At 38.9% G+C, this 24,732-nt stretch overlaps 3 protein-coding genes and 1 long non-coding RNA gene across 4 annotated transcripts; all 4 read left to right on the top strand.

Annotated features, from left to right (window-relative positions):
• The first annotated feature begins 1,011 nt into the window (after window positions 1-1,011).
• LOC135633549 (probable UDP-N-acetylglucosamine--peptide N-acetylglucosaminyltransferase SPINDLY) lies at window positions 1,012-17,487 on the top strand. The gene is made up of 18 exons (XM_065143115.1): window positions 1,012-1,293; window positions 2,012-2,446; window positions 4,390-4,551; window positions 4,660-4,835; window positions 4,948-5,023; window positions 5,784-5,912; window positions 6,152-6,271; window positions 6,391-6,459; window positions 6,549-6,630; window positions 8,041-8,135; window positions 9,895-9,959; window positions 12,549-12,747; window positions 12,998-13,192; window positions 14,756-14,850; window positions 14,948-15,083; window positions 15,169-15,386; window positions 16,208-16,335; window positions 16,506-17,487. The coding sequence occupies exons 2-18, from the start codon at window positions 2,036-2,038 to the stop codon at window positions 16,904-16,906; spliced, it is 2,757 nt and encodes a 918-aa protein (XP_064999187.1). The 5' UTR covers window positions 1,012-1,293; window positions 2,012-2,035; the 3' UTR covers window positions 16,907-17,487.
• Window positions 17,488-18,385: 898 nt separating this feature from the next.
• On the top strand, window positions 18,386-19,488 carry LOC103979091 (casparian strip membrane protein 1). Its single transcript, XM_009395119.3, has 3 exons — window positions 18,386-18,774; window positions 18,854-18,977; window positions 19,054-19,488. The coding sequence occupies exons 1-3, from the start codon at window positions 18,434-18,436 to the stop codon at window positions 19,267-19,269; spliced, it is 681 nt and encodes a 226-aa protein (XP_009393394.2). The 5' UTR covers window positions 18,386-18,433; the 3' UTR covers window positions 19,270-19,488.
• A 206-nt stretch (window positions 19,489-19,694) lies between these two features.
• On the top strand, window positions 19,695-21,840 carry LOC103979092 (uncharacterized). The gene is made up of 3 exons (XR_671219.3): window positions 19,695-19,887; window positions 20,218-20,400; window positions 21,373-21,840. It is a non-coding gene; the product is annotated as an uncharacterized LOC103979092 (long non-coding RNA).
• Window positions 21,841-23,522: 1,682 nt separating this feature from the next.
• Window positions 23,523-24,726, top strand: LOC103974166 (protein SEEDLING LETHAL 1, chloroplastic-like). Its single transcript, XM_009388927.3, has one exon. The coding sequence runs from the start codon at window positions 23,617-23,619 to the stop codon at window positions 24,628-24,630; it is 1,014 nt and encodes a 337-aa protein (XP_009387202.2). The 5' UTR covers window positions 23,523-23,616; the 3' UTR covers window positions 24,631-24,726.
• The last annotated feature ends 6 nt before the right edge of the window (window positions 24,727-24,732 follow it).

The following is a 24,732-nucleotide window of genomic DNA, read 5'->3' as shown; positions in this document are numbered from 1 at the left end:
AAGTTATGTTTTTTTGGGATTTCTGAATAATTGTTAATGGCAGTGACACGTGGAGGATCATAATATATATATATATATATATATATATATATATATATATATATATAATATATTATGATTTGAAATGAAAAGTATATAAACTAAATATAAGTTGATACTATAAATATTTCACACCAATCGTATCACGACATAATAATATATTTAATTATCAATCATATCCTTATTTTCTATAGCTCTCAGAAATATAATATATTTTTTGACAAAGGATTATACATTCATAACTATTATAGAAAATATTCCGGCATAAACTTTAAAAATATTAAATTGATCTAAAAAAATATAAAAAATAATTTTTATTTATTTTAAGATAGTCTTAATTGATCATCTGTTTTTTTATATTTATTTTGCATCCATAATGAAAAATGCTTCAACTAAGAAGAGAAAGAAGACGAAAAAGAAAAAGGGAAAGAAAAAAAAAGAGTATATTAGAATTAAATGACAAGTTAAAAGTATATAATTTTATTTATAGAAGGATATCTTACCAACATAAAAAAAATTTAAATAAATTACAAATAACAAAAATAATTATCAATAAAAATACCCTAAAATAAATGTAACACAAGCAAGTGATCATTATGTTGTAATAGCATATATGCAATTCCGATTAGCTTTTTAATCGTCATGTATGATTAGTTTATATAGCTGCAATAATCCGCTACAGAAGACTCGCTGGGCGTGTGAAAATGGCAGAGTCGCGTTTCGGAAGCGAATGTGAAAAGGCGGCAGCGGCAGCTTAGTCGTCTTATGTCACGACTTGAGTTCCGATTTCGGTTACGACCGAAGCTTTGGCTGGCGCACGCTTCGAATCGATGTGCGTCGGGGAAGCTCGCCGGGATCAAGTCGTGAACAAAGTCGGGCGCAGACGAGTGCCATCTCGCGGGCGACCTAACGAGCGTGCGTTGATCGGCCCACAGATGCAACTTTAATCTTCCCAATAAAAGGCCAAAAACAGAAAAGGGGTGGGGAGAGCAGCCGCGGCAGGCAGCGAAAAGAGGGGAAGCGAGAGCGGAAAAGAGGAGGAGAAAAATAAGAGCGAGAGCGCGAGAGGCTTTTCTCTCTCTCCCTCTCTCTCTCTCTCTCTCTCTATCACGCGTCCGTCCCAAAACCCTCGTCTTCCCCCTTTTCCCCGCCCTCTCCCCCCTCCCCTCGCGCCTCGAAACCCTCCTCCCTCGAGCGTGCCGTCCCCCATGGCGTCCTTGTCCGAGCTACCTCTTCGCCTCGCTGCCCTCCAATGTAAGCGCCCAAACCCTAGTTCTCCGCCCTAGCCTATCCAGTGTTGCCGTGGCTATTCTTTTCCGTGTGTTTCTCTTTCCCCTCTTCCGTGTGGATTACGCTTTTGTTCGCGAGCGGGATCGTGTCCGGAACTGATGAAGTCTGTGAGGTTTCCGTTTACTTCCCTCTCCAGCTTGGCGTACGATTGATCTTGTTGAACCCTTGGTGGATTCTTTGCGGCGGCTTTATCGAGATGCATGTTTTAGTTTCCGTTTCTCGGGCTTTTGCCCTTGAAGTGATCGATGGAAGGTCTTGTTGGTTAGCATTTTCTTGCAGTAAAGGTGAAGTGTTGATTATGATTCTTGGATCATTCGTCGTCTTTGTTAGGTGTTTTGCATCAAGTCGCTGCTTTCCATCTCCGATGCAACGTATTATCGGTCATTTCTGATCTTTTTTGCTGTTACATTCTGATTAAGCTAGAAACATCGGCGACCTTGATTACTAATTTAGTGGAGTGCATTGGCAACCTGCAGTGTGTATCATGGTACAAGACGTGTGTTTTTGCCTCTCTCGCTCTCTCTCTCTCTCTCTCTCTCTCTATATATATATATATATATATATATATATATATCTATCTATCTATCTATTGACTAAGCTCCGAGTATTAATTCAACTTTAACCATATTCGAAGAGACCAATTTTGCTTATTTATCACTTTTTCTTCTCTTACTTCTTCCAGAAGCAAAATTTGGGAACACATCCGATGGCACTGACGGAGGAGACTGGTAATGGGAAAAAGAGAGACAGTACGCAATTGGAGAATGAGAATCCAAAAGAATTCAGGTCTATCTCGGATGTGTGCCCAGTTCAGTCCCAAGTTCCCTTGCTCAAAAAGAAGTTCGAGGGGAAAGATGGCCTCGCATATGCCAACATCCTTAGGTCACGAAACAAATTTGCAGACGCTCAAGTTTTGTATGAAAGTATCATCGAGAATGATAGCACCAATGTGGAAGCCCTTATAGGCAAGGGGATTTGTCTCCAAATGCAGAATCACTTACGGCAAGCATTTGCTTGTTTTGTGGAATCAATTAGACTTGATCCACAGAATGCATGTGCCCTCACTCATTGTGGAGTTATTTATAAGGATGAAGGTCACCTGTTGGAGGCTGCCGAGGTACACGACATGTAGCTAGCTGATGTTTGTCTGAATTATTATTTTTTGGCTGGCTAATATACAAATAGCTTTAGTGCCAGAAGTAGATGGTTTTTCTTTTTTTCTGAAGATTTTTGAGTTGTACTGCTGGGCTTAGTTGTTTCTGATTTAACATAAACCACTAGTGCTGGTGTTTATTTATTTTTATATCGTTGGTCACTTCTGCTTTTACGTTTGATGATTTATATGATAAGACTTAATTCATGCATTTGACATAATACTTTCTATAGGTATCACTTAAAGTGTGCATTGAGCTATGTGATTCATATGACACTTAACAACTCGTGACAAAGAGAAACATTCAGGGATGGTAATGTGCTTTCTTTTTCTATATGGATTGTAGATTACCGTGCAACCAAGGAGCATCTCGTGATAAAAGGCTTGCTTTGCAATTTTAGAAACATAGTTGATGTAAAATTGATTTGTTTTACGGTTTCTTGAAGAAGAATGTTGGATAGGTGATTAAGCTTTTTACTAATAAAGTGTGGGGATCATGGGATGCTTTGAGATGCTTTAGACTTGAAGATGTAAGTCTAAGAGCTTATGTTTTTATAGGTGTAGGTTTGTAATTGCCTTCACTTTATTCGTTTGGATAGATCTCTATGCATAGTTGTTTTTTGATCTCTGTCACCTTCATATTCTTCATGAACTTTTGATGGACCTTGCTGCTTTCTATGTGACACATGTACCTGATACATATCGTATCTAGGATCTGTGTGCATGTTAGCTTTTCAGTTCTTGTTTTAGTGATTTGCTCAACATTGCAAATTGATGTTTAAGGTTGAGTAAATGTATGAAACGATCACAGAAAAAGTATTCTTTTAGGTTATAGGCTGCTGGGCTGGTATGATGTTTTTTGAGCTTATGACAAGGCTAAGGCTATCTCAAGGGTGCTTTTAATGTGTTTTGTGAGATTGGCCATCGGTTATTTGGATGCAACATTTTAGGACTGTTTTCGTATATTTGGAAGGAGCAAGAGTGAGGTCTTGTTCAGTTGAAAGACAATGGTGGATGTGAGATTGGTGACCTGTGTAAGTGTGATTGATCAGGATTTGCCTCAAAGGATTGTTGTTTGGAGGTTTTATAGCTGTAGTTCAGGAGGAAAATGTTAAAAGTATTGTTGGAGAAGGATTAGAGAAGCTTCGGCATGATCTTTGTGAGATTCAATTAACATGGGAGAGGCTTTGAATTAATTGTTGAAAAGGCACATACAGGTTGGACTATAGGAACAATTTGTACTCCTTTGGTAGGGTTTTGCACCTGATAACTTCAGTGAGGATAAAGGTGGATGGTCCTATTTAACATTTGAAAATGAAGACCTTTCTTTTTGTTTTTTCATCAATTATTTATAAATCCCATTGCAGCATTGCAGTTTTTTTATTATATTTTAAAAGGTGCACCTTCATGTAAGCATATGAGTCCATATTATATTATTTTCTAGAAGTACACTAATATTTCTGACCCCCTAATAAGAGACGTACATATCCAGAACTTGATTCCTTTTTTTCCTAGCCTAATATATAGTCAAGTATAAAATTCCACATAAACCAAGGATGAGAAGTAGCCTCTAAAACTAAGAATGGAAATTATTCTTAAAAATTATAGTTGAATGACACTAGACAGGACTTTCATTTTTACTGATAGTTAATACATATGCACTTTGTCAACTGCCTGAGAAGTGATGCATATTAATTATGGTATTTTATGTTGATGTATCACCACTAATAAATATTTTAATATGTCAGCAATTGCATTGCTGGTGATATATAGTGCAAACTGCATTGTGTTACTTCATTGTATTTTCTCATATCTTTAAGTTTCGCGTGGTACAATTTGATTATATAATTTGCAATATTTCTGACTCCTGTCTAACAAATGAGTCTGACACAGTAAGTATGTTGCAGTCATATCAGAAGGCTCTAAAGGCAGATCCCTCATATAAACTGGCTGCAGAGTGCCTTGCTATTGTTTTGACAGATCTTGGAACAAGCTTAAAACTTGCTGGTAACACAGATGAAGGAATTCAGAAGTATTTTGACGCTCTTAAAGTGGACGGTCACTATGCTGTAAAGTCATGATAACTCTTATGCCCTGTTATTGTTTGTGTTGTAACTTGCTTTTGCTAGTTCTTTGTTGGTGTTTCTGGGTAATATGATATAATTTTTTTAATGTAGCCTGCATATTATAACCTTGGAGTTGTGTACTCTGAGATGATGCAATATGACTTGGCTCTTGGCTGCTATGAGAAGGCTGTTGTAGAGAGGCCTCTATATGCAGAAGCATACTGCAACATGGGAGTCATTTATAAAAACAGAGGCGACCTGGAGGCTGCCATCGCTTGCTATGAAAGGTGGGTTTCCTAGTTATTGTCCTTTGTTTCATTTGCAGTTTTTTTTTTCCTTGCTTAATGCAAGCTTTGTTCCTGCTGGTGCATAATTCTGCTGGCTGTTTTGTCGTATTAGGTGCTTGACCGTGTCTCCAAACTTTGAGATTGCCAAGAATAACATGGCAATAGCTTTGACAGATCTTGGAACAAAGGTCGGTGTTTATTTTGTCATCTTAAGTCTGATCCTACACATGTTCTGATTGTCTTTACTCTCTCAAAGTTCATAGAAACTTTTCTTTGTTTTAACTTCTCAGTATCCAAATCTAATGGCTTGGAATTGTTATACGTATTTCTTTGTTCTACAAGCTAAAAATGTTTTAAGATATGAATTGTTGATCTTTCCATAATTCGAACCTTGTTACTCAGGTAAGTTCATGCAATTATGCTGATTTCAAAGGTTTGCCCTCTATAAATTCTGTAAGAAGGAAAAATTGACAAAGAAGGGCAATACAATGATTAAAATTTGGAAACATAAATTGCATGAAAGACGCAACACACGGATGAGAATCTGGAAACATTAGTTGCATGACTGAAAGACATGCAACAGTAAAATAAAGACAATAAGTGCCAGATAAGTTTTAAGATCTGACCAAGTTTTTGTCTAGCTGTGACATATTTTATAAACAACCTGACAAGACAATGATGTATAATATTTTATATCTTTCTCGATACCTTTACAACTGTGCTAAATCAATTTTGTGCTGACCTAAATGGTATTTGCTTAATCAGTTATTGAAATATTTGGTTTGTTACATTGTCTCTTTACATTAGGGATTCCAATATGTTAGTATGTAATTTGAGGTTTCCCTGATGTGGATATCATTTTTTTCTGGCACAATAATACATAAGGCACTGCAACTGCTTCTGTAATTTTTTTGGGAGACGTAACAGTCTGATGCAATATATTTTCAGGTAAAACTTGAGGGTGATATAAACCAAGGTGTGGCATATTACAAGAAAGCTTTATATTACAACTGGCACTATGCTGATGCAATGTATAATCTTGGTGTTGCATATGGTGAAATGCTGAAGTTTGACATGGTTAGTTGAAAATTTTCCAGTAACTTGCCTCTTGTAGAACAATGTGATATTCTGCTTAAGCCAGAAGAGGGATTTATCAAAGTGTGGACCACCTTGGAAATAGTTCTACCTCTCTTCTTTCTTCTGCCAACTCACTAGTGCTTGTAGCTTACATTTGCTTGCTCAGAATTTGACTCAGTTGTTTTTGTATTCTTTAGCTTACTTTAAGCTGAAGCTATAACTCTAAATCATTTATGAAGGCAATTGTGTTTTATGAACTTGCATTACACTTCAATCCTCATTGCGCGGAGGCTTGCAACAACTTAGGAGTTATCTATAAGGACAGGGATAATCTGGACAAAGCTGTGGAGTGTTATCAGGTGTGTTCAGTATCATAATCTTTGCAAATCTAGTGCTTCGATATGTTCCTGTGACGGTGTGGTGCTACTTATTGAGACTTATATTGACATATCACTGGCTTGATATTATTTTGTTCTAGATGGCCTTATCAATCAAACCAAACTTCTCCCAATCGCTAAACAATCTTGGTGTGGTTTTTACTGTTCAGGTACATTCATTAATTTATATTCTTGTGGAACTAGTAAAATTATCATTTTTCTAATAGTGACATTTATTTATTTATTTTCATATGCTTAGGGTAAAATGGATGCTGCTGCCAGCATGATTGAGAAAGCCATTATTGCAAATCCAACTTATGCAGAAGCGTACAATAACTTAGGTTGTTTGTGCACCCATTTTTTCATATTCTGATGTAAAGTTTTTGTTGCTATCACTCATGGTTTTTTTAGTGTGATGTGTTGTTTTTTTTGGATTTAAAACTTGAGGGTGATTTGAATTTGCCTTATTTAAAATTTTTTTGGCCCTTCTGTTTTTATCTTTTTCTGATGTTAAGTTTTTGTTGCTAATTTACCACATTTATTTTTTTCTATGTGATGTGTTTATAATCTTTTGGGCCTTTCAAGAAGCTAGAAACTTGAGAGTGATTTGAATTTGCCTTATCAATATGGGCTTCTGTAATCTTTATGGACATCAAGGAAAGTATATATATGGAGTTTTGGCGGGATTGAAAAGAGAATTTTGTAACAGTTGATTCAAAATTTGTGTTATTATATTCTTTACAGCCATAGTTAACTATTCAATTTGGATCGCAAGGCTTGGCCATATGTTCATCAATATATTATAGTGTAGAGCATGATGATATATGTTATGGAAGGTGCATTTTGTTTCTCACTTTCATGATCTATTGTTATGTGCTCTTGGATTAGTGACCAAGTTTGTTGAGACATGTGCAAGGATGCTCACGGATTAACATTTGTACTCAGTCTAAATTATATGCATAGAGTTGGTGTTGTGTATACAAAAAATATTGCCAGGGAAAATTGGTGCTACCAGAAAAAGTAAAACAAGAATTGCTTGAAATTTCAGCAACTTGGATGTTGCCCTGGTTAAGAATACATTGAGGAACAATCACAAATTACTTGAAATTGCAGTGACCTGGAGTAGCCCTTGTTGATAATGCAAAGAGGAAAGATCACGAGAAGGAGCATAACAAATGAGGCATAAGTCAATTTAAATCAGAGTTGGGTCTAGGATTGGAGGCACAAAATAGGCTTGGCTAGGAATGTAGGAAGGGGTATGATGCCCATACAATTATCAATGAAGATTGCTGTTCATGGAATTTAAGCTTCCTCAATATAAAATAGGTTTTTTATTTTTTCTTTTCTTTTCTTTCAATAGTTTGTCAGAAGGCCTGAAAGGTTCAATCAAAAATCACTTGATACCCTGAGGGTTTTGGTCGTCTATCTTTTTGTTCCACATATCCGAATCATTCAACCCAGTGTTCTCGACAAAGAGAACAAGTTCAGTCAAAAACCACTTGATACCCTTATACTATTTGTTTGATTAAATAAAAGATAATTGTCTTTCATTCATTCTGTTAAGATTAGTTATTTTAGTTGGTCCAAATTATCTAAAATTGGTATATGTTTCTGTCTATTGATTTGTTGCAAGCAAACATGTCAATTGATTGCAATTGTATCACATTTCTGCTTCTTGATAAAATATTTTGATAGTTACTGTAAAAAAAAATTATTTAACGTAGTTATCTCTGACATTCTTTCTTGTTTAGGGGTTCTTTACAGAGATGTGGGCAATATTTCTCTGGCGATTGAAGCATATGAGAGGTGCCTCCAGATAGATCCTGATTCACGTAATGCGGGCCAGGTACTACTACATCCTTTTAGCATCTCTGATATACTTAAGGATGCAAGTTTAACTGACAATTCAGGTGTTTAATGTCTTGGATTAGCTCGTGTTAGTCGTATAAGGTGATCTTTTTAGCAATTTGTGCATTTTGGATTGGCAGCATGAGTTATATGGATTTTATTTGTTGCTACACTCTTGAACAAGTTAAGCAATTATGTACTATGCCATGTACACTGTGTAAATGCTTGGTTGTTGGAGCTTTTGTTTTGTCCTCATTTAAGGCTTAGTACTTGACTCATTTGCTTGTGTGTGTGTGTGCTGATCATCTTCAATCTGATCCATAACTGGCATACAGCTTGATATATGCTGGTTCCTAATAGACTAGGTTTGCTGCATGCCTAGGAATTCTGGCATTGCGCTGGAATGATTTGACACTTTTGGTACTGAACTGATTCAATTAATATGATGGTTTGAACTTTGAATAAAATACCAGGTCATGATATTTAAAAGGTCTTAAAACCATTCAAGCATCTTAGTGGTGCTTGAAACACTGAACAACTAGGGCTCCAACCACAATATTTTATGCCATCATTAATTCATTTTATATTATTAGTTGCAACACTTGATTGCTTTTTATATCCTCTACAATTTTTTTCAATCTAAAAATCTCTCATCTTTATTATATTCTAATGCGTAGTGGTTTAGCCTATATAAAAGTAGTATGATCATACAAAGCTCTAGTCCCATGCATTTTAGGCACCATTTTGAACCTCCATTCGGCGGTCTTTGGGAGGTCTGTTATAAATAACTCATGGTATCTTCAAAACTAATTTCAGCAACATTGTATGATATGTTTAATTTTGTTGGTGTTTTAATTGGATTAAAGCTGTTTTGCCATGAAAACCATCAATACGAGAATCCATATGCCATTGGCAAAGATCAGTTGCTGGGTTGGTCGAATAGTCATATCTTGCCTTATGTGGAATTGGATCATGTATTTGACCCTTTTATAACTGTTTTCTCCTTTGATATCCTCTAGTTATTTCGTAGCCTCAGTGAATATAGATGACTTCATTGTGTTGCTTGTCTGAAAGTTAACATACCGGGAAAACATAACACTTTCTATTTTTCTGTCAAATTATTGAATAATCAGGCACTTGGATCAAAGTTTCAGAACTGTGTGTGCTTGCATGTGCTTGCGTGCATGCATGTGTTCAATATCTAGACAGTTTGCTTGATTGCCATGAAGCCATCTTATTTTATAGAAGTTCATTGATACTTCCCTTTTGCAAAGCGATCTACCGTCATTTCATGAATGATTTTGGATCACTTCTCATTCTTATGTGTGTGTATATATATGTGTGTGTGTGTGTGTGTGTGTGTGTGTGTATATATATATATATATATATATATATATATATATATAACAGGAAAAGACATCCACTGTTGACCATTTTTGAGTTTCAATACTAAGTGTAATAAGAGATTTTTGGGATTTTGGATGACATTGGCACATGGCTTGATTTGAAATTATTTTTTAAAGTTATTTGGCAAGTATGTTAATTTTCTTGTATTTTTTTTGTTATGATCCATTATAACAGAGAATATCCACTAATCACTTGAAGTTGGTGGTTGGCTTTGCTGTTGAAATTGTCAACATTATCAGTTGTGAATTAGTACATCATTGATAACTTACTAATTTTTGTTGCCAGTTATATTGTTTTTAGTCACCAGTGATCAGTCCTTTGTGAAATTATTGTTTACTAATGTTTTTCAGAATCGTTTGCTTGCGATGAACTACATAGATGAGGGTTTGGATGATAGACTTTTTGAGGCTCATAGGTATTGTTAATTCCCTGACTTCAAAGTCCTCGTTTGTTTTTCTGCTGGTTCAACTTTCTTCTTGCATCTTCATATTTTGTTACGAGTACAAGAAGGAAGTCTCCTCAAAGCTGGTTAGGCTGGTTTATCAATATTGTTTATCTTACTTTTCTAATATGATCCATCATTCCTAGTAGTTGCACTATTTATTTTGCATGTTATTTCATATAAAGGATTTAGTATTAGTCTGGGTAGGGATGCCAATGTCTAAGTGCTGTTTAGAATATTTTTGAGAAATCCTGTCTGATCAACCTTTATGTGACCAGGATTTGGCACTTGGTTCTTCTATCGACTTATGCGGACCTTGTCAAATTTCATGCTAGATTGTGCTTCTGGTAAACTTAAAAATAGGCTATCTCCAATGTGATTCAGATTGGGCATGTAGATTTTGGATTTGGCTCATGTTTTGTTGAATCTCTGTTCATCTCCAGGGCCATATTGTCCCAAAGGGAAGATGATGTGGGCTTATTGGAAATGCAGAAAGGTTTAGAGGATAATTAGGAAAGGGTGCAGTCAGTGCAGATTTGAAGGAAGAGAAGATGCCAAGAAGCAAGAGTGGTTTACCTGGAGATGGGTTCAGGAACATGGGTTGCAAATAATGTCCTTACAAAGGAAGAGGAACAAGAAATGGCATTAAATCTGCATAAAGCCTGGAGGAAAGGATAACATTGAACTAGGACTGGAAGCATGTTGTCTAGATTTTTGGCTAGGAAAGGAAATGGGTTGTCAGGATTTGTGCTACAAGAATCTTATAGTCTCTATTAGTTAAGCATATCAAGTTAGCTTTATTGGGGGTAATAAATATATCATTTAATAATTGAGATTTTATATTTTTGTTAATTTCTTAAGAATTGTTGCAAGTTTAAAATGCTTTAATTTAATTAAGGGGCAGTGACTTAATATATAGTGGGACATTGTTATTGCAGGTTCCGATCACTTTTTTGGTTGGAATTTGGAAAGTGAAATGGGATCTCTTCCGCACCATATAATTGAGGTTTTGAAGTAAATTATATACTTCAAAACATAGCTCCTCTCTAACATGAAGGTGGTGTTGGAATTCCTCCTCTTTAACATAGCTTAACTATTCTCATGAAAAATTATATACTTAAAGAAGTTCAAGCTTTTCATGTACTTCCAATGTGTATTATAATAACAACATTAACTACTGAAAAGTCAAAGTCACTAAGTTGTGAAATGATGTTGGGTGATAAATTTAGAAAAAAAGGTTATAAATTGTTTGTGGTACATAGTTACAAGGGATAAAATGCAACTTTATGTATAACCAAATAAATGTGTTCTCCTTAAATATACAATAACTAAAATTTAAAAATTGATAACATAAATTATCATTTTAAGGCAGATAGTAAATTTATTGAAAGGAACCTTTAATCATAACTTTATATGTATCATATCTAATATATATGGCTAGTCTCCCCATCAAAAAAGAAAAAGAATGGGAACAAGAGAAGGAACATTATGGAAAAGTTGCTTATTCTGAACTCAATTACAAAATTGCCTTTGGTTCATGTCGAGATAGAATTCATTAGAGTGGAAAAATTAGGCATCTTGTATGCGTTGAGTTTTCTCTTTTTTCATGATTGTTATAAAACCCGTATCTCTTTGACGTTCTTTCTTATCCTTTTCTAATATAATTGATGACTGATTGAGCTATCAAATGATAGCATTTATTCCTTTCACCTATTTTTATCTTGCTTGTCTGTGCACATCTGAACTTTAACCCAACATAAGAGCTTCTTATTGGGCTTCTTTCTATATGGTGAATGGGTTCTTTTGCCCCTCCTTTTCCTCACTGACCCACAATATTTTCTGATACCACTGGTTCACATAAAATTTTGTTTTTCATTGTTATGTTTGGGTTCACATGCATCACCCCTTTCGCTTCCCCTTTCTCAACACCACTCTTCTCGTTCCCGATACTTTCTTCCCTCGCTCCTCCCATCTATACTGATAATATTTGGGCCTATATTATATGAACTTTGGTTGGTGCCATGAGATGTCTACATAGACAAGTTGCTAATCTTTGATCACCCTCTCTGCCATTTCTATCATGGGACCAATGGCCTGTATCTATCCAGGTCATGGGTACACTCTGCTGTGGTACCCTTAAGAAGGTGAGTATGACATCGCTCACAAATGGTGCACTCTTTTATAGCCTACTCGAGGCCACAGGAATTGGTTCTTCTGGAATGATTCAATTTACATCTGGTGCATGTTGACATGCCTATTCAATAGTCAACTTGTAATTTGGTCCTGAGGGAATCCATCCAGGTCACCTGCCGGGATGTTATTATTATTATTTTTACATATTTTGTGTTTGCTTTTAACATACTACACGTTTGATACATGTTTACTTGTTGACTCTCCATAGCTCCTGTCATCTCAAAATACTTGATGTTTCTCTATAGCTCCTGTCATCTCAAAATATGCAAGTGCCATTATTTTTCTGAAGCAAGATTAATCTTGCTGTCAGTTGTATTTTTTTGTCATATACTTCAACATGGTGCGGTTCTTAATGAAGTCATTTCTTAGGGAATGGGGACGGCGCTTTATGAATCTATATCCGCAATACACCAGTTGGGATAATCCAAAAGACATGGAGCGACCACTAGTAGTTGGATATGTGTCACCTGATTATTTTACCCACTCTGTTTCATACTTCATTGAAGCACCTCTTTCACACCATAACTATGCAAATTACAAGGTGGTTGTGTACTCTGCTGTTGTGAAGGTAAGTTTTCTTCTTTCCTATTTGATTTCTGTTTCTCTATTTATATATGTTTGTTTAATCGAGCTATTTTCCTATTGTGGTATTTATTCATACATTTGAAAGCTCATACCCTAAGTTGTCAAGAAAGGATTGACGTTGTTAAGCAAGTGCATTTCTCATCAAGCTTCTTCTCAAATGTCCTCTTCTTTACTTTCTGGGTAGGCCTTTTTTCCATTGTCTTTCTGACTTGCTTGTTGATATGATTTTTCAGGCAGATGCTAAGACTCTTAAATTTAAAGATAGGGTTCTGAAAAAGGGTGGGCTATGGAGAGATATATATGGTGTTGATGAGAGGAAAGTTGCTAGCATGGTTAGAGATGATAAAATTGATATATTGGTGGAGCTTACTGGTCACACTGCAAACAATAAATTGGGGATGATGGCATGTCGACCTGCTCCTGTCCAGGTAATAGTTGTTTATTTTATTTGTATCCTAAACCTTTGATTTTTCTTCATGTTATGTAGATGTCTTGAGTATCTTGTGCTTTTTTCTATCATCTTTTCTGTTTTTATTCTGTTTTTTCTGGTGGTGTTTGGGGTAGGAGTTGTTGGTTGGATGACGATCAACTTGTAATATCAGTGATGCTACTTTTGCTGTTAATCACTCTGAATCCTGATTTGGTAATAATGGTAATACATCTAATATCAATCTTAATCCCATCATTCTGTATTCTGCTTGTGCTACTATTCCTCTCCATGCTTTATCTTTTTTCTCATTTTCTTCAGAGTTAACTATGAATTTCTTGCCTTTATCGTCCACGTGCATCTATTTGGAATATGTTAGGATTTTACCTTCTGCATAGTTGATCGTTAACCACCCAAAGATGATTGCCAAAACACATTTTTAAATTGCCAGTAATGCATAACATATGCTATGTAGTTTTCCTTTGATATTTTTTTGTTGATTACAAACTAATGTACTTAAAACTTGTCCTGGTAGAAAGGGCCCATCTATTTGGAATATGTTAGGATTTTACCTTCTGCATAGTTGATCGTTAACCACCCAAAGATGATTGCCAAAACACATTTTTAAATTGCCAGTAATGCATAAAATATGCTATGTAGTTTTCCTTTGATATTTTTTTGTTGATTACAAACTAATGTACTTAAAACTTGTCCTGGTAGAAAGGGCCCGTTAGTGTATAGCTTAGCTTTGGTTGCGACCTACATCTCACCTGTTCATAAAATCTGATCTTGGGTTTGGCAGATACCTTCCAAAGTTCATTTATCATGGATCTGCTTGATGCAGAAGTAGATTTGGATATAGTGGAACTATTTTTGTGGAAGGAAGCCTTTTTTTTCCACTTTGGTATGATTTGGATGCTTGTCATATCTTGTATAGAGCTCAGAGACTTCAGCAATAAATTTGTGAATTTCAAAATTCTTTAGCTGTGATTAATTATTTATTATGTGATTTGTACTCTTAGTGTGATGATTATAGAACATTTAACCAATTCCTTTGACATTGCACTTGATGCTTGGATACGTTTAAGTTGCTGCAAGTTCTAAAGCTAAGTGCAATATCATGAATTGATCAATGAGTTGGCTACATGTTGCTTTTATTCCCATCCCGTTTAATAGTGATTTCCATCCACTTGTTTCACTTTGACAAGCATTTCTCATCCTTTGCTATGTCACACTACTATCTTGTTCCTTCGTGGGCCATCTTGTAGCTGATAAATGCTCACTTTCACCCACCAATTGCTACAACAGTCAGTCGCCTGATTGTTATCACTTGTATGCTCATGACTTCGCTTTTTTTTTTTTATCACAGAGTTCAAGATCATGCCCATCATCTAAGAAAATAATTTCGCATGAATGTTTCAGGCTTCCTCTTCTCCAACGTTATGCTTGCAACCTAGTAGGAATTATTGTATTATTATGGAAAAGTAACGTTTTATTTTTATACTTACTGTGAAATAACTATTCTATGTAGTGTCTTCTCATAAATGTTGCTATATTGTTGTAGGTTACTTGGATTGGTTATCCAAATACAACTGGTTTGCCTACAATTGACTACCGAATGACAGATGGATTAGTTGATCCACCAAATACAAGGCAGAAGTAGGCCTTATATTCATGTCATATTTTAGATTGATAACTTTTTTTTTTCTTTGTTTATGGTTTGATCTATTATATGAGTGACATGATTGTTTGGCAGGAACGTTGAGGAACTAGTTCGTCTGCCAGAATGTTTTCTTTGTTATACTCCTTCTCCTGAAGCTGGTCCTGTTTCACCAACACCAGCTCTTTCCAATGGCTTTATCACTTTTGGAAGCTTTAATAATTTGGCCAAGGTAGTACCTCACTTTGATCTCATTAGTTATTAGTTTGATGAATTTGAAGGCATGATGTAATTTCTTTCACTGATTTACTTAACAGATAACACCAAATGTATTGCGAGTCTGGGCAACTATACTCTGTGCGGTTCCAAATTCCAGACTTGTTGTCAAGTGTAAGCCCTTCTGTTGCGATAGTGTAAGACAGAGGTTTCTTTCAACCTTGGAGCAGATGGGGCTGGAATCTTTACGTGTTGATTTATTGCCTCTTATTCTTTTTAACCATGACCATATGCAAGCATATTCCCTGATGGATATCAGGTAAATATAAAATATATGGTTCCTCACGGATATTTCATGCAGAATGGTGCTTGAGGCTGCATCCATATGTAATTCATTCATGAACTGCTCCTCACATTGATATGTTACTGTTTGGATTTTCATTTGCTAGATTCTTTTCACTAGGTCCTTTATCCTGATGGATAATTATGTTATGTTATCATTATGATATCTATAAGTTCGATGGTCAGTGTTATTTTTTTCTAGTATGCTATTTCTTTATTTTGTGTTTATCTTATGAGTATTTGTTTCCTAAATTAGCATAAAAAACGCAAATATCTCTAATAACATATCCATTTATTCTCTAATTGAAATATCATAATTTAAGAATTCCATAGTTTTCTCAGAAAGTTTCTACAATGTTTTCATCCTAAAAGCATTTCATCTATTTTAGAATTATTTGAAAATCAGATACCTTATGGCAAGCAATCTATAATCTGTATTTCATAGCTCGCAGTCAAGCTGAAGTGGTAGTTTAACTTGTCATTTCAAGTTCTTAGCTCAGTTTACACTAGTTGAGATTTTATTGTACTATTATATTGTGAAGCTATAAAAGAACCTTGGTAGCTTATCATGCCTGCTTAATTGTAGTTTAAGATTGGAAGTGTGTGGCATTTGCTTGCATCTACTAGAAACTAGTTTGGCCCAAAAAATTACTCTGCTGTTTAAATTTACGTCATCAAATTCGAAACTCAACTTTGGGCAGTCAAATTTCTGGATTCTACTATTCACTTTTTGGAAATTGTACTCGTCGGTGTTGCATTACCGTGATATTGATTTAAGAATGTTCCCTTCCATTGCAGCTTGGATACATTTCCATATGCTGGAACAACTACCACATGCGAGTCATTATACATGGGGGTTCCATGTGTCACAATGGCAGGTTCTGTACATGCTCATAATGTCGGTGTCAGCCTTCTAACTAAAGTTGGTATGCATGATCACATGGATAATTTTCGTGTTTATTGCAAACATGAACTTGATCTTTATATTTTGGTGAATGCTGAGAATGTGCACTTTGTGGCTTGATCTCATACACAATGTTATTTTCATCACCTATTTGTTTCCATTTAAGTGACTGATTCAAATTTTTTGATGCAGGTTTGGGGCGCCTGGTTGCCAAAACAGAAGAGGAATATGTTAAGTTAGCATTACAACTGGCTTCTGATGTCTCGGCTCTGGGGGAGCTAAGAATGACACTACGAGAACTTATGTCGAAGTCTCCGGTTTGTGATGGAGCAAAGTTTACACAAGGACTGGAGTCTACATACAGAAATATGTGGCATAGGTATTGCCGTGGTGATGTACCGGCCACCAGGCACATAGAATCCCTGAAAGATCAACCACCACTGTCTGACAAGATCTTGGTGAGGTTTTCTGAACACAAAACAAGCAATGTTCCAGAACAGAATCACCAGGTGCAAACAAAGATGAATGGTGTTACCCCAAATCTCTCATTGACCCCAAACAATGCCAGCTGTGAGGCAAATGGTAATTGCTGAGACACATTGTGGAGAGCAAGGTGCATCTTGATTTGCTTGAGCGGTACTACACTGGAAGCCGGCACTTGCCGTTGCAAAGCAAAATACATGTGAATCCATTGTGTTCTATTTTGGCCACATTTGGCGTCTATGGGTACCTGTAAGTCAATTCTCCAGTCATGTCGGAATAACACAGGCTAATTAGGTGAGATGGCAGCATTCTTTGGAAGAATCGGAGCAGCTGCTTTGAATCTCTCTCTCTCTCTCTCCCTCTCTCCCTCTTCCCTCTGGAAGGTAGAAGAACCTGGGCCGGGGATAGTGCCATGGCTGAAGGTTGATGATTGTAACAATGGCATGTCTAAAATGAAAAAAATGAATCATACCAGATTTGTAAATTCGTATGTAGACAGAAACCCATTTGTGGGAATGAATTATTTGGGGAGCCCCTCTTGGCGATAGGTAGCGTTGCTGAATAGTGGGTGAGTGCTATGGGGAGCTCATAAACTTGGTGAAGCATCTTCGTTACAAAGTTGCTTAACTATTTGTAAGTTAAACTATTTTTCTTCTTTACAAGCAAACTCAGTCTTTATTAGCATTTTTCATTCGGAGACTGATCAAGAAATGACATGCGCTTTTTTCTGCATTAGTAATTAATTATATGCCCCCTGTTGCTTCACATTGTCAGTCATGCTTATATAATTTTTTGGTACAGAAAATGTGTACCAAGGAATTGCTGCTGTCAGTTTCGAGAATGAAATTACAACTAACCTCAGCCATTGATAATTTATTTTTCTTACGCTTGAGATCGGCAACCTGATGAAAGAATTTTATGTTTTTCTCACCTTGTTGTAATGACATTGGAGATTTATAAGTTGCATTGGAGAATAAGAGAGTTCGGCTTCAGCATCAAGTTTTTATAGGAATGCAATGGTCTCGTTGATGGTGTGAGTTTGAAGATTGAGATTGTTCCCGTTAGATTTGCCTCATTTGGAGATGGAACGATTAAGTTGAGGTACCCATCTGGAAGAGCAAAGCTTGGGCGCTTGTCACTAAGTAGATTTCTAACCATTGACTTGAAGTTGTCATTCTCGAGCCAATATGGTTCAACGAGATTTGCGACGTCTAAGATGGCTGTCCAATATAATAATGAGAGGGAAGTCGTATGAAAATTATGCGACGAACGTAAATAACCAAAGTGTTCTAAAAACGTGAAGTCGCTTGACGTTTACTGGTTCAGTAAAACGTGAAACCTCTCTCTACCCATGCAAAGGATTGTTCTTCTCTCCCACATTAACAGGGAGAACGTAAATAAAATTGATTTGTAGCTTTGAATGCAGGTTAGGTGATAGCTAATGGCTCTTCCTGCTCCTTCGAGCTGCACCACCACCTCCAACTTACTTCACAAAGCTCCTATTAATATTGAGTTCCCACCTTCTCCACTGCAGTCTCGGCGGCCGCCAGCTTCCTTCACCTGTATATATTCTCTCCTCCACCCCAACGCTTCATCACTGCCTCATCCGATCCCTTCTTCCCGATCCAGCTCCCAGCATGAGCACCAGCGAAGCCGCCCCCTCCGCCACCGCGATCACCATCGATGACTCCGATGCCAGAGGAAAAGCCCCTGCTGCTGCTCCGGCTCCCGCGGCACCTCCTCCTGCTGCCGCCCCCGCCCCTAAAGATCGACGCTTCCCCTTCCTTCTCAGGAAGACCAAGGCCGCTGGTGGGGGGTGCAAGAGAGGCGTAGCCTGCTTCGACTTCCTTCTACGGCTCTGCGCGATAGCTGCTACGCTCGTCGCCGCCATCATGATGGGAACCACCGATGAGACTCTCCCTTTCTTCACTCAGTTCTTCCAGTTCCATGCCAACTTCGCCGATCTCCCTGCCTTGACGTCAGTACACATCTACCCACTTTTACTGAAAGGCCACTTCCATGATCTCAACCGGTTTGCATGGGCTTGCTTTCTGCAGGTTCTTCGTGGTGGGGAATGCGATCGCAGCAGGTTACCTCGTCCTCTCCCTCCCCTTCTCCCTAGCCGCCATGGTTCGGCCCCAAGCGATCGGTCCAAGGCTTCTGCTCTTCGTCCTCGACACAGTGAGTCGCTGATCACCGTCTCAAGTTCCTATCCCTTTGTTCTTGATAGATTACGGATCTCTTCCTAACATTACAGGTCATGATGGAGCTGACGATCGCTGCGGCTTCTTCGGCGACGGCCATCGTGTACTTGGCTCACAACGGCAGCTCCAAGGCCAACTGGGTGGCCATCTGCCTGCGGTTCGATGGCTTCTGCCAGAGCATCAGCGGAGCCGTCGTGGCGTCCTTCATAGCCGTCGTCTTCTTCATGGTGTTGGTCGTCATGTCTGCTCTGGTCATGCGGAAGCATTAAGAAGCGTATGTTGGTGGTCTTCTCTCGTGCGCGTCTCTCGTTTCATGGTTCCGTGACTCTGCTCTGCAGTTGACTCCATTCCTCATGTGGTCAATCTACGATGCCATAGATGTTTGAATGTGTTTGTGCTGCTCTCATGTGGTTATGTAATGATGTATTCTGTGCGACTCTGTGCATTAAACCGAAAAAGAAAGCTCATATTTCTTCTGTGCTTTAAAATTGTTGACTGGTCAGATGAACGGTCATCATTAGTCCAACAGACCTAACGGTGGGGCCCACCATTCACTAATCTCAAGTGAACGGTTGAGATGGATGGGTCGGAGGGACTTCAAAAAGCCTCCGCGTAGTTGCCGTCACGCCGCCGCTTTGCACGCGGCTTAAGTCGCCACTGACGATGTCGGCTCACACCGGTCTGTCGTTGCTTAAGTGGGACGCGAAGCAGCGCCAGCTTTGGACCACACCAAATCGTAAGCCTAAACTCCCCACATGATCCTGCGGGACGATCCCTAGCCTCGTCGCCTGACGCCGCCTTTACGCCCGGGCCGGATAGCCTCATCTCATCGTCGATCGAGGAAGCAGAAGCGAAGGCCTAATTCCGGATATCTCATGGGGTTCTCCGTGAGTTGTTCTTCCTTGGATTCGGTACTCCCTAACTAGTTTTCTTGATCGATAATTTGGGATGTGATTCGCCTTGATTTGACGCTAAATCGATCGATGGTCATCTTTGCTCGAAAGCAAGGTTTTTGCTGAAGTTTCTACCGGTCTTGTGTACTGCGAGCATCTCTGAAGAATCATCTCTGCAAGTTGCCGCCTTTTCTTGCTCATCTTCGACAAATGTCTTCTTTTAGTTTTCGTGCTTGTTTGGATGCTTCCCTCCTCGTGATTTAAGGATTGCAGTGAGAGGAACAGCCTGGTTGACGTATGATTGATGTACGTTTTTGGTTGCAGGAGTTGTGACAGTTGTTTACCATGTTGTCGAGACCTCTCCTGCTCGTTTTCCTATTTTGGTTACTGATCATGGTAACACACTTCGAGCAGAGGCAACAAATTGTCACCGAAGCTGAAGCCAATCCTGTTGTGTCGCGAAGGAAGCAACGCATGTTAGACAGTGAAGAGGTTGTTAAAGAGAAAGTAAGCATCTATCATTTTGTGTTAAATGGAGTACCTTTCTCAGTTGGTTTTGTGGAAAGTAATTTGCTTTTAATTATGCCGCCTTTGAGCATAAAAATTTGCATGTTTTGTTAATTCACACAATCATCTTCGACCCATGGGCTGGCCCTTGTTCTAACTCATAAAGAATGTATTTGTTCATCTCTCTCCTTGTTTTTCCATGTTTAACATAGCCAACTTATGATTGAGGCTGTTTTGTTGGCTTCTTGATTCTTTTTTTCCTTCAATATGAATATTGTTCCTTATTCAAAGCTTGTCAATTCGTCCATTTTGCCAAAATCATCCAGTTATAAGGGAATATCAAAGGAGTGCTTGATAAGGTGATCTTCTCTTTACATGGCATAAGCTTGTTCTGTTTCGGTGCAGGTTTCATCGTTGCTTAGATTTTCTTTATCTTGGAAGTGGGTGTCAAACTGTGGGCCTTCTTGATTTTTAAGTTGTGCTTTGCAATGAAGGATTACTCACTGTGTGACGCCTCCAGTTGTCCCATATCAGTAGTGGGAGAAGAATTGTGTTGGTTTGAGGGATAAACGATCATTACTATTAACTTAGGTTAAAGCATTTTGAATCTATGATCAAGTTCTTGGGTCAGTTTTCTCAGATTGGATCCCATGATGATTGACATGACAATAATAATCCAATTTTCATGGTCGGGAAGGAGGGAGGGAGGAGAATCAGGAAAACTAAAATAAAGGAGCTGCTTTCTTTTCTCCCGTCCTCCTCCACTCTTTCTTATTCATTCTTATGCTAATACAACCCCTGCACGAGATAAACATATGAACCAAGACTTTCCTATTTTTCGTGCTATTGGTTCTTTAGCTTCGATGAAGTAAAATAAACAGTACTCTGATGATACATTAGGGGCAATATAAAATCATAATCCTCATATCAGCACCTAGCTTATCATACTTGTTAAAATTCTTTCTTTTGCAGATAATTCTATCACAAGAAAAAAGCATTCAACAACTCCATGATCTTGTGCAGAGCCTTAAACAGCAGTTGTTGCATTGCCGAGGCATTAACAATTCAGTGCATGATGATGGAAATACTTTGAGTGAAAAAATGTGAACAAGAACTATAGGCTGCAGATACTCAACTAATGTCCAAGAAATTTACAAGTTATTTGGCAGCAAGTCTTGTCATATTTCTTGCGTGGTGAATACGCAATAGTTCATCAGGAGTATTCCTAATATTCCATAAAGGATACATATTTTGTTGTTGCATTAAAAATAGAAAGCTGTTAGTTTATATGTTTTTCTTTTTTGTGCATGCTGTATCTCATGACAAACTTTCAAATTTATGTTAATGACGCTAGTCCTTTGATTATGACTGAAAGCTGTTTCGTCGTATATAAGCCAGTTTGAAAATCCCATTCATGATTTATTTATAGGCATTATTTAACATGCAATATTTTAATGATACAATTACTCTAAACTGTCTGCTTGAGTTTCTTTTAACTTTTAACTATATGTCATGCTATGTAATATGTATACAGTCATTGTTCTTTTTCTTGTACATTTTGTTGTACGTGTTCCTTCTCCTTCACCGACACCACTATGCTGACATGATATCATAGTTTTTGTTTACAAGTTAATTTTGTAAACAAGACTTGCAAATGCAAAGTGCTACATGTCCCTGTAATACCTGTTCGGTATACTTGTCAAGGAAACTATCAGTTTAGCATTGTTTGCAGTTTCTTACATCTTATTTCGCATAGGTTTGCTTCATTTAGTGAATGGATCAGTAAAGCTTAATAGTTGAGCACAACAGGCTGAGGTCCGAACTTTTTGGGTGCAATATCTCCAGTCAAACTAAGAGCTAGTAAATCTTGTTTAAGCTACAGCGCTCGTTCTCGTTGTGACCTGATCATTGTAAATCTAGTGATCAAAGTTTGTGCATTCCCTTAATATGAACATTGCATTTATCTTACCATAAACTAACATTAGGAGACCCAATTAAAACACTGAAGCAGCAGTTGAACTTAGTAGGTGCCGCAGAACATGGACTTGATGCCAAGCTTTCTTTGAGTACTTCTTTTGGATGAGAAAAACACAACTAAGTCCTTCAATTTCTTTTGTAGTTTGACTAGCTTTCTCCAAGTGCAAGGAATGGTGGTTAATTGATTTGTTATACCTTGTTACTACTGCATTATGGTTGATGTATTAGCTTTTTCAGATATTTTAAGCAAAATCCAAGTTATCTATTATTGTCATCACCAGCACCTTTCCATCCATCATCCATCTTGTTGCTGCCTCAGCTGTGAGCACCCACAGGCTTGGATGCAATTGAAGGCTATTGCTGTAGGCTTCCATTCTCGAATTGGTAAGCAGAATATTTCTGAAACCAAAGGGCAGCAATTGCTTGTGTCATCCTGGTAACTTCTTCTCTCACCATCAAACAGCATCTTCAAATTAATCTGCTACAGAATGCTAATCATGCATGTGTTTCTCCTGTATGCGTTCTGCCAGATGTTATTGCATTTTGGTCGTCAACCAGTAACAATGAAATCGATCCGAGCAGATTCATTTCGGAAAGGAGATGTCGGTATCGGCTTCCAAACACAGACGTGACAGTTCGTGTCATCTTTGGGATATGGTCGTAAAATATTTATCGAGATTCGATGCTTAGGTGGCATCTGAATTTGAGATCCACATGTCTTGATGCGATTGGTGTGAAATATTCGCCCTATCTTTAGTCTTCTTGGTTATGGCACTGTCAAAATCCACATGTTATATATAATCCATCGCTATCCCTTCATAATAGAGCTTTATTAAAATTGGGAGGGGGAAAAAGATACTGACTTCAATTCCGATAATCTTTATTAGGAAATAAAACATAAATATTGTGATTTTGAAAGAACAAAAAAGCCCCCCTCAAATTAATAGGGCAAATGGGCCTAATTGCGTGAAATCTCGGTCCGCTTTCGGTCCGGTCAAGCCAACTTCCGAGTGATTTGAATCGGAAGCCACGTCAGCATTTTTGATGAGGCTTCAAGTCGCGTGGCAGACATCGACCACTCGTTTGTCTCCACGTGTCTCCACTCCCGCCGCTAGTTCGCAGATATATCCTTTCGCTCGTCTTCTCGTTCAAGTTTGTCGCCCCAGGAAAGCTTCTGTTACCTAAAGAGGCCTCAAGACCATGTAGAGAGAGAGAGAGAGAGAGAGAGAGAGAGAGACCATGGAAGAGGTCTTCCCGTTTTGCTCCTACCGCGGCCTCCGCCAAGTTCCCCAAATCCCCACCACCCTTCTTTCCCGGAATGCCCCTGTGCAGCCCCGCCTCCCTCTGCTTTCCAGTCCAAGAGCCGCTCGCCTTTCCCTGCATACCCCCATCCCGCTTCCCGAAAAGCCCCCCAAATTATCCCCCACTCTTCCCCTTCTGCCTCCCGATTCCGCCCCCTCTTCCTCCTCCTCCTTCCGCGACAAGCTCCTCTTCCTCGACGCCCTTGGCGTCGACCTCTTCGCCGCAGCCGCCGCCCACCCGGCCCTCGTTGCCGCTCCCCTCGCCGACCTCCGCGTCGCCGTCGACTTCCTCCGCTCCCTCGGCCTCGCCGCCCCCGAGATCCGCCGCGCCTGCGGCATGTGCCCCGAGATCCTCACCGCCGCCCCCGCCGACCTCGCCGCCGCCGTCGCCTTCCTCCTCCGCGAGGCCGGCGTCCAGGGCCGCGATCTCCGACGCGTCATCGGTCGCCGCCCCCGCCTCCTCGTCTCCGATGTGGCCCGCCGCCTCCGCCCCACCCTCTACTTCCTCCAGATGCTCGGCGTCGCGCCCATCGCGCGGCATGCCTCGCTGCTCTCCTGCAGCGTCGAGGAGAAGCTCCTCCCCAGGCTCGACTTCCTGGAAGAGGTCGGCTTCTCGTATCGGGACGCTCGGGCCATGGCCAGGAGGTTTCCTCAGCTCTTCTGCTACAGCATAGAGGAGAATCTGAGGCCCAAGTCGCAATTTTTCGTGTCGGAGATGCGGGGGGAGCTCCGCGAGCTGAGGGACTTCCCACAGTACTTCTCCTTCAGCTTGGCGAACAGGATAAGGCCGAGGCATCAGTCATGCAAGGAGAAGGGCGCATCCTTCCCACTGCCCGCATTGCTGAGGCCAAACAACGAGCAGTTCAATGCCCAACTGGAGGTACGCATTAGCTCTTCTTCTCCACTGAGAAGATCGCCTCTTTGGCTCGCAAGTTTGGATACCGATCTGTAGCTCGTTCGAACCCCTTTTTTTGCTTGAATTGAATGAAGTTTATCATTGTGAATATAATTATGAAATGTATATTGCATTGCTGGTTGTTTTACTGCACGGTAG

Source organism: Musa acuminata, chromosome BXJ3-3, assembly GCF_036884655.1.
Source record: "Musa acuminata AAA Group cultivar baxijiao chromosome BXJ3-3, Cavendish_Baxijiao_AAA, whole genome shotgun sequence".
NCBI classification, from domain to species: domain Eukaryota; kingdom Viridiplantae; phylum Streptophyta; class Magnoliopsida; order Zingiberales; family Musaceae; genus Musa; species Musa acuminata.
This window is presented reverse-complemented; position numbering and strand designations above follow the sequence as displayed.

Excerpts from the sequence above, each read along its gene's own strand:
- LOC135633549 (XM_065143115.1), top strand. The coding sequence starts at position 2,036 with ATGGCACTGACGGAGGAGACTGGTAATGGGAAAAAGAGAGACAGTACG. Across the intron at positions 6,460-6,548 it reads GTGTGGTTTTTACTGTTCAG|GGTAAAATGGATGCTGCTGC; the intron begins GTACATTCATTA and ends TCATATGCTTAG. Across the intron at positions 15,387-16,207 it reads TATTCCCTGATGGATATCAG|CTTGGATACATTTCCATATG; the intron begins GTAAATATAAAA and ends CTTCCATTGCAG.
- LOC103979091 (XM_009395119.3), top strand. The coding sequence starts at position 18,434 with ATGAGCACCAGCGAAGCCGCCCCCTCCGCCACCGCGATCACCATCGAT. Across the intron at positions 18,775-18,853 it reads GCCGATCTCCCTGCCTTGAC|GTTCTTCGTGGTGGGGAATG; the intron begins GTCAGTACACAT and ends TGCTTTCTGCAG. Across the intron at positions 18,978-19,053 it reads TGCTCTTCGTCCTCGACACA|GTCATGATGGAGCTGACGAT; the intron begins GTGAGTCGCTGA and ends CTAACATTACAG.
- LOC103974166 (XM_009388927.3), top strand. The coding sequence starts at position 23,617 with ATGGAAGAGGTCTTCCCGTTTTGCTCCTACCGCGGCCTCCGCCAAGTT.